The 9,613-nt window shown below is 34.1% G+C and overlaps 1 protein-coding gene across 1 annotated transcript; it reads right to left on the bottom strand.

Annotated features, from left to right (window-relative positions):
• Positions 1-4,981: 4,981 nt before the first annotated feature.
• Positions 4,982-8,416, bottom strand: LOC123684783. Its single transcript, XM_045624229.1, has 3 exons — positions 8,212-8,416; positions 7,256-7,674; positions 4,982-5,426 (listed from the first exon to the last, which is right to left on the bottom strand). The coding sequence occupies exons 1-3, from the start codon at positions 8,267-8,269 to the stop codon at positions 5,205-5,207; spliced, it is 699 nt and encodes a 232-aa protein (XP_045480185.1). The 5' UTR covers positions 8,270-8,416; the 3' UTR covers positions 4,982-5,204.
• Positions 8,417-9,613: the final 1,197 nt, after the last annotated feature.

Here is a 9,613-nt window from a genome sequence, read left to right as displayed (position 1 = left end):
ACTGATTTTTTGTACCAAATTTTATTAGAATAAAGAAGAAGTTATTGCGAAACAAGATTTGAGATTAGCTTTTTCCCAGCAAACACGTTACATCACTTGGCAGTTTCGCGAAGTCTCAAATTGCACATTGACAGATATCTTCATTGCGATTACGCATACTTGTTCTAAACATATTTATTTTGCGACATTGCTTTGTTAACAACAATTCGAAGATGCAGTGATAATAATTTGAGGATATTAATAAATAACCACAATGCCATCCCCATAGAAAGTGGTAAATTAGTAGTTAAAAAGTTTACCATCGAGCGACTTCGCAACGAAGTCTTTTTGAGAACTACACAATGTTAACATGAATTGGATGATATTTCAAATCCTTTTTGAGTGGGTCACTTTATGTTCCCAATGTGGCTGTTTATTCTGGTGAATGTAATAGTAATACTTCGCACATTATTATTTTCAATTATCCATCTGTGGCACTGAAATATCCAGCCCTCAAAGAGTCCGACGAATATTTATTTATTCTCCTTCATCTGGATGTAATAAACAAAAACAAACGATTCAGAGCAATCCGAGAGGTCGTCGGTGAAACCAGAACGTGATCCTAATAGAAGCATTTTTGCAACAAAATACAGATTACGTATTCACTTGGTCCGTTTTCTGGCTGATCGAGCGATATTTCGAAAACTACAATAGCTATAGGCTTCCCGTTTTTTCAGTTTTATTTGTGCGTTGGTGTCTGCCATGTGGCTGGTGATATAGCTATATCACCAAAAAACCAATAAATTAAAATATATATAGTATTTTTTTATAAGTGGTCAAATGAAGACCGGCTCTGTTTGTTAATTTTATTATTTTATGAGAGATAATTTCATTTTTTTGTGACGTTTGTTTTTTTATATTAGATTGAATAATTATTTATTATATGGATGTTTCATTACTTCATTTCCCATTTCCAAATTGTATGTACAAATTTCTACAGGATTACTTCTGTGATATTGATAAAATAGTCCCTTTGGCACTATACAGTGTGTTTCCAAATTGTATGTATGACTTTGTACAAGATATTCTACACATTAAATAAATGATATTCTATATAGGAATCCTTGTCCGAATTTGAACAATACAAGGCATTTGACCTACATTAAATATCATTTATTCAATGGGTAGAATATCTTGTACAAAGTCATACATACAATTTGGAAACACACTGTATAGTGCCAAAGGGACTTTTTTATGAATATCACAAAAGTAATGTTTTGTGGGGATTACAGATTCCTGCGTTACGGTCATGGTGGCGCTGCCAACCAGGTTAATGCTTCCCCCAACAGAGGGCGCTACAATCTACTTAAGCCTCGAAGTAAGCATCTTAAACGGAAATAAGCCGAGGTATCCCAGTCAAATAGCAACCTACATCATGTAGAATTTTGTGTCTTGTATTTTATCTGTTCTATATTTTATTTTTACTGTGTTATTTTATAACCGTCTAACTAGGAGTAGGCAGATAGAGGCCTTATTAGCGCATGTCCCGTTATAGTTATCCCGAGGTTAATCAGGAGTAGGCAGATTGAGGCCTGATTAAAGCCCACCATCGACCAAGTCGTCACGCTGTCCCAAAAGTTTTATTAAGTTCAAAATTTTATCTTATATGGAAGTCAGTATGTGTACTCTATGTGTAGTGAAAAAAAGAATAGAATTGAGAAGTCTAATAATGATATCCTAATGAATTCATAATCGAACTTCCTATTGAAATTGATATAATGTTCTCTATGTGTGGTGAAAAAGGGAATGGAATATAGAGATATCAAAGAGACCTCGCATGAAACGACCCAATGTGGTTATTAAAAAGACATTTATTGACTCAAAAACTTCCATAAAAGTGACAACAAATGGATGTTTTTTTGGGGATATTTTTTCATGTCTCAATTTGAACAACACAACGACTTGAAATGCGTACATGATGTCGCGGACATTTCGCTGCAAATGCGAGCGGGAGGCAATGTTTTTAATACATCGCATGCGAGCTTTTAGTTGCAAAGTTACTTCCATGGTACTTCACAGTTACCTCCCAGTGTTTGCTGGGTTTCTACCCTTTGGAATCATAGACGAACACCACCCAAAATGTCATTGTTTCTTTTCTGTGATTTTTTTTATTTTTGAGGAAAAATTGAAAATACCTCTCTGGTTCCATCTTGAGGGGGCTGTAACTAAGCAGTGGGAGCTCTAAATAAAAAAGTTTATAAAAAGAACCTATTTTTAGACAAGGAATCACCCCCTAAATTTTTTCGCAAGTATTCATATGCACCCTGTATATTCGCAAAGTTATGATTATATGAAATTGATAATATGATTTCTAAGCAATGAAAACCAATGACGCAAATTTTAGGTATACATAAGGATATTTAGAAAAATGAAAAAAGCCTTTTCTCCATTTTTCAACATGAATTCCGTCGGTCGATGACGAAGCATCAATGACAAAGGGGGTTACCCCCTCTGAATCCGCCAATGAACTTCAATTTCAGCTTAACTGATAGTGATACCGCAACAGGGCCGGTGTTAGGGGTGAAACAGTGAAGCGACTGTTTCAGGCGTCTCTATTCGAGAGGCGGCCATGGACTAGTTAAGTGATGTTGATAATACTATATTTGGCACGATAGAATTAAGATATGGAGCAAAACTGATAAATCAGTGAAAAAAATTTGAAAATCCATCAATAAATGACTGAGAAATAGATTATTTAAATTTACGTATTTTAGCGCGGATTGCTTTGGTCTCCGACACGTCTGTGACGTCACGGCACTGGCCTGTGATCGCTACACCATAAATTACGTTTAAATACTTAGCCGCGCCAAGGCTCTCGCGCCGTTTGTAGTTGTACAGTGTAGTTTTAACTCGAGTTTTGTTTTTATGTCACCATAATGGAAGAAGGCTTCGTGAAAGGACAAAGTGACAATTTGCCTAAAATAGATATATTTGCAGTGATGGAGTTTTTTTCTTCAAATCCATCTTATGTCAGTGCTAAAATAAAAGGAGTTAAACTTTTCAAGTAAGTATCTACTTTTGAGTTTGATTCATCATGGTTCAACTTATAACCATGATTTATTTAAAAAACGTTTCATAAACAGTTTGTAGTTGAGTACTGGTTGTTGAAGTCTATCAATGGCATAACATTTTTATGTGAGGAGTAAAAAGAGAAAAAAGTAATTTATATGTATGAATATAGTAAGTTATTTCAGCCATCGTGTAACGAACAAAACACGACACGAACGGCACAAGTGATTGTACACCAATGAATTTGTAAGCACTCTGCGAATACCAGTCGTCTTGTGTGTGACGTCACGACACGTACTATGAAATTATTCTTCCAAGCGCAACTTCCATAACTTTTTCATTTCTAGAGATATTTCAATAATTTTTCTACTTTTTTGTTTCATTTTACTTGAATTTTTAGAATTAATCCTTAACAAAAAAAATGAAAACTAGTCCAAGCCCAATTTGTGGCCGCCTTCTCATATTTCTGAAAAAATATAGTCTTGATTCATAAAAACAACATGAGGTTGGTCCGCTCCGCTGCGTTCATCAACATTTCCTGCAATAAAACCTTCAAACCGTCTTTATTAAGTCGCATGTTCAATGAATAACACATGGCAACCCAACCAATTGCCAATAGGCAATGCTGTTTTTCTTTCAATTAGGGTAATAACCCAAATTGAAATAAATTGTATTTAACAAAGACGAAAAGCAACACTATCTTCGCTTTCGAATTATGTGGAAGTTGTTTACACATTCAACATATGGAAAATTCCTACGATTTTGCATTCGAAAGTAGTTACTGTTAAATGCAAATTGTTTTCAGCGAAACACATGTTTTCAATCTCATTTAGTTTTCGAAGCTTTGCATGCACTACCGCCTTTTGTATCTTGTATTGTGATAGGTAATCTTTCATCTATCGTACGCTGTATCTTGTGAATATGAAAATCAGATATATTACTTACGCATTGTTTATCGGTGTCGAAGAAATCCAGGAATGCATTAAGATACGTAAGTAGTAGCGTAAGTAGCTGTTTTATTCAATTTAAAAATCCTTAAAAAACACCCTTTTTCAGCAGGGGCGCAAATAATGCTCCGTTAAGTCGCCAAAATTGCTTGCGCCGGCCCTGTACCGCAGAATTATAGTAACTGCAACGTATTTGACATTGTCAATTCAAATATACGGAGGTTCTTCCCTTCCATGGTTTGTTAACCAGAAATTCCGATGGAAATGGAAAATTTTCTAATCCGAACGAAGAAAAGGAGTCATGAAAACTTCTCTTCAAAAAAGATGAATCTCTTCAAAGAGCCATATTGCATGGACCGTGGATCATGGAAATTTCACTTTACCCCAATTTCCTTTTAAATCCGTATAAAACAAAAGGAACTGTTTCAACATAACAAGTCAACTATTTTCGATGAATAATATCACTGTTATATATAGATAGTATATCCAAAGTCACTTGAACTAGTCAATAAAAACACTTGGCCATAAATGTCCCTTTGAAGTAGATACCGCGTTCCGCTAATATCCGGGGTTTATTTGAAAATATTGTTAGACAATAAATTCACTGGCCTCAATTTCTGGAAACTTGGACAACTCTTGTCTGATCGGAAATTCTGGCTTCCTCCAAGTGACTTTGGAGAGACTATACCACAAAGTGGATTTTCCAAAAAAAATATGATAACTTTGAATAATAGGGACGTAATCAATTTTATTGGCAGTGTTATTCTCGAGAAAAACGAGTAAGAAAATTGAATTCCTCCTCGTCATCAATAACCTGCGCCAAGAGCTCGGTCACATGACTTTACAACGCTATAATTTCATACATTCCAAACTACAAACTGTAAAAAAAAATTTCTCTAACGATTCAAAATATTGGAAATATCAATTGATTGAACTGGTGAAATAAAACTACTAATTTTTCGAGAAAATAGTGATATTCAGAACAATAATAAACAAAGTATATATATTCAACTTTCATTTCCAATAAAATAAAAATAAAATTCTCAATAAGAATAACAATATTCACATAAATAATAATAATAGGTAGATGAATGAGAAACCTTAAGCTCTGAAACATCATAAATACATGGATATAAATCGTAATATACAGCAGAAAGTAATATAGAAGGAATCCATAAAGGGTCAACAATAAAACATAATTTCCAGGTATCAATCAATTCCCAAATCTGGAAACGGTTCAAAACCACCGTAATCGCGCTCTTCAACGACTCTTCTCGTCCTTTTCTTCTTCTTTGGAATTTCGGGCGCGACCATTCTGTTTAAAATTTTTTCCCGTTTCTCCTTGAGCTCTCTCTTCTCCTGGGGACTCAAATATAATTCTTCGTCTTCTGAATCCAAATCGAAAAAGTCTATTTCTCCGTTTCTATATCTCTGAAATAAGAGGTGTTGAGTGCATAGAGTTAAATCTGGCAAGATATTAAAGGTTAAGTGACACTACATTTGTTGTTGTTTGAAAATTGGATATAAACAAGTATTGCGTATTGATGAAACACTGTTTTTTTATTTGAAAAATTCTGTACAAAGAAAGCTATAGCTTGATAGGTGTTATTCTGACTCTGATCAATCGATAACAACGGTTTAAAAGTATTATGCAGACTTTAAATTTGTCTCTAAAGATGAAGTATTGCCAAGGTGGAAAAGTCTTTTTGAAAGCAAAAAATGCATCTTTCTGCAGAGAAGGTATTGTAGAATTAGTGAACAGTTATTGTATCAGTCTTGAAGGTGACTGTATTGAAGAAAAAAACGTGTTTTTTGCTAGGGGGCGGCTTTCCACGTATCAGTAAGTACCCATTCATTTCCCCTCTGGCTAAGACCAAACTTAGTACTGTGTACTAAGTTGTACATTCACTTTATCTTCTTTCTATTTATGAAGCATATAAATAGAGGGGCGTACGATTATTTTCTGATATCTATTGTAATGATTTTTGGTGGGTTTTTTCTCACGAATATTATCAATTCTTTTACGAAAAACGAAATGTTACAAACATTTTTTTTCATTCGTAAATTTAAAATATTGTCATTCTACAACGTAGATTATTTTTTGAAGAAATTATGTGAAAACCGGTTTTAGAAATAGGAAAAAGCTATACTTTCGTTTTGAACTGACCAGTCACACGTGGTGATATTCCCTCTCAAATAGGTATTAAATTTAAAAAAGAAGTCAAGGCTTACGTAGGTCATTTTGGGTATAGTTACTTTATTATAACCAAATTTGAGATTGAATATTCGTACACGATACTGGTTACCAACACCATGTACTGAACGATATTTGGTACCACTTTCGAATTCTTCTACAATAAGACGGATCATGGGCGTAGATCTTTTTTTTTTTGGGGGGGTAATCGAAAAAGAAATTTTTGACGACATTGTTTCCTCATATCTATAATGTGGAAAAAATAGGTTTGATAACGAAGTTTGAAATAAATTACACGAAATATTTTTTTCATTACCAATTCGATTGTTTTATCTTATACTGGATGTTCCTGAATTGGAGTTACGAAGGAAAATGAGAGAAACTTTGGATGATTCTGAAAATAAAATGGCCCATAATGAGCCCGCAAAAGCTTTGTTTCTTTTAGTCCTACTTTTTTGTGATGCTTAACCAGTTCATTGAATCTTTATTCATCTTCGCTAAAGAGTTGGTAAATGATTTCCAAAACTTATAATTAATTTATTTATCACAGCTATTTAACTGGATCTTTCAAATAATTTGGATTCAAATTGTTTGAATTTTTTTCTCGAAATCGATTGCAGATACGCCAAAACTACAACAAATCAAAAAGTGTAGTACTAAACCTGAGTTTCTTTTTATATTTTTCTAAACTACCAGTGGTTAACAAAAACATAATTCTGAAGAAGAGGAGCGGGAACCTTCCAGAAAAAATTCACCCTGTAGATTTTCATTAAAAATCATGAAAACTTTTAATTGGAATATTTATGCTAATTCAATTACCCCCAGTAACCCCCCCTCCAAATTTCTACGCCCTTGCGACGGATAGTGAGTCGATTAACCGAATAAATTCATCCAAGAATTCTTCTTGAATTCATATCAGTATTCACAAATGACTAATGAGCACTGATTTTGATAAAACAATTTCTGATAAAACAATTCCTGAAGAACCTGAAAGATTTTCCAATAGGAATTTAATTTAGATAAAGCATAATCAAAATCTGCCTAAGAAATAAACGTTTCTTTGTACCTCAATCTTTCTTCTACAAAACCAAGCATGTTCCTCAGCCCAATCCATGAAAATGGAATGCATTTCTATTATTGTCTCCACGATATCGTCGTCCATGACAGATTTAGCCTTGTAGAACAAATCGGAAATTCTCTCTTTCCAATTTGCAGGTATTGTGTTCCTTCCGATAGTCCAATATTTGCCTGTGTGTTTCAAGATGCAAATGAACTTCACTCTCTTCCAAACGTGAGCCACCTCAGAAGGATTGAAACCGAATTTTATCTTCTTCGACGTGAAAATGTAGAAATGTAAGCCGTCGAAGCTGGAGAAGAATTTTTCTCCCACATTTTTCACGAACTCTTCGAAAATATTTTTCCTTGTAATTTCCCATTCTTCTTCGGATTTTTTCTCCTCGTCCTTTCTATCCCGAATGTACTTGGCTGGAAATATTTTATCGTCATCACTATTTAATATATTCTAACTGACAAAAATACTACATCACCCAGAAGGAGATGTTTAAATTTTAATTTTTTTGGTAAAACATAGATAGTATAGCAAGGAGATAATGATTGAAATTTGAAGAAAAAAAACGAAAGGTTTACAATTTTTTTTAATAAATTTTTAAATGATGTGTATCCACCGGGATTATCTGTACACATGTACAAGTGAAAGTTATCTGTCTGCTTTTGTGTGATTTCAGCATACTTTATTTTTTTTTTAATTTGTATTTATATGCATGTATATATAACATTGTATTTATACCGCCTCATGTAATTTTGATGAGTTGAAATTGTAGGATCGTTGCAAAATTACAGTGAATAGGTGCTATTTCAATAAATTACAGTGTAAAACGAAGATGTCTGCTGTCACAACCATCAGCAGACTTTTTTTTATGTTTCCATAAAGAACATCAATAACATTTATGGTTATCTGATCCACTGCAGATCCTTTGATAGAACAAAAAGAAATCTACTTACCTATATTGAGGTCAACACTGTATGTCGTGTCGATAAAACTAGAGACATCGCTTTCCATATTCACCAATAAAGCAATACGCGCGCAAACTAGAATGTACAGATAAACACATGCAGAACGTGATTGGAAACAGTATTATTAATGACAGACCGGTTTGGTTGAAGGTTGTCCGAATTCCCAGCTGTTCACAGGACCACAGTGCACATGCACATGGTGCTCTGTGGCGAGGCAACCGAAATTCATGATTTGGCAATATCCAGTGGCGGGTATATGCTTCGCGCGACTCAGAATAGATCTTATATCGTTTTCAAGGTTAATTGGAATGGTTGGGAAAGGATGCCGCACACTTTATCAAGGATAGTGGCCTTTTGTCAAATTGGCTGAATTTTTGATATGTTACAGTTCAAGTCATTCCAAACAAAAAGTTACAAAAGCAAAATTTTTTCTATAGGCTAGTTTTGACGCTAAAAGCCCCTGAAAACTGTCATTTATTATCCATTCACAATAAAGAACGTTATCCTGGATAATCATTACTATTCTGAGAAATCAAGATGTAAACAGTCATTAGCATGAGATGCTTTTAAAATCATTGTTCTTTGGTGTTGACACAGTTGGTCAATTATATAGCGTGTCCCAGCTATGGGACGATGTCAGTAATTTTCGAATTTTGAGCTGGATTTGGTCTCAAATGATAGTACTCGACTCACTGCAGACGAATCCGTCTTCAAAGTCGATTCTGTTCGTCCGTTTGCTTTGCAAATGATGAATGAAACACTTGAACGGAAAGACCTAGGCACTATTCATTTGGAGGTAGAATACCATTTTAAGGCCTCATAGAATATTTTATATTGATCTCGTCATCAGAACCGAAGAAAATTGAAGAAAAAAATTACCTGATATTTCCGTGACCACAAATTCTTCGGAATTGAGTTTTTCTTCCAATTTTACATACCAATGTTTTAAAGTGGTGTTTCGTAACACGATTAGTTTATCGCAGTTTATCAACTTAATCTTTGAGATTAAGCCTGTTCTGACCAATTAGTATGGCCAAAACCCAAAGTTAATCGATGTCCTGTAAAAACATCGATTCTGTATTTATCTACGCTGAGATAATCGTAGTGAAGAAGGATAGGTCTAGGCTAACACTAAAACTATTTCTTGCACTGAGTTTATTTTCTTGTTATCCAACTTGATAACACTGTTAAGTATACAAAAAGTAAATATGACCTTCTACGTTTGAAAGGATTACCCTCTTTAACTAGAAGTACTCACACTAACTAGTGAACAGATAATAGATGTAAAAGTGGTTGCAACATATTTAAATACTTTCAAATGAACATTAAATCATCCCTTAATTTGGGAAGTAGGAAATATAAGTTTCCTATTGGCTAGTCATATTTTATA

The sequence above is a fragment of the Harmonia axyridis genome, chromosome 7, assembly GCF_914767665.1.
Source record: "Harmonia axyridis chromosome 7, icHarAxyr1.1, whole genome shotgun sequence".
NCBI lineage: Eukaryota > Metazoa > Arthropoda > Insecta > Coleoptera > Coccinellidae > Harmonia > Harmonia axyridis.
The sequence above is the reverse complement of the archived record's forward strand: the minus strand, read 5'-3'. Positions and strand labels throughout refer to the sequence as shown.

What these genes read in the sequence shown, in the direction of transcription:
- LOC123684783 (XM_045624229.1), bottom strand. Translation starts at nt 8,269, where the DNA reads ATGGAAAGCGATGTCTCTAGTTTTATCGACACGACATACAGTGTTGAC. An exon ending in CAGTGTTGACCTCAATATAG is followed by an intron (nt 7,675 to 8,211) that starts GTAAGTAGATTT and finishes AAATATTTCCAG; the next exon opens with CCAAGTACATTCGGGATAGA. An exon ending in TTTGTAGAAGAAAGATTGAG is followed by an intron (nt 5,427 to 7,255) that starts GTACAAAGAAAC and finishes CTCTTATTTCAG; the next exon opens with AGATATAGAAACGGAGAAAT.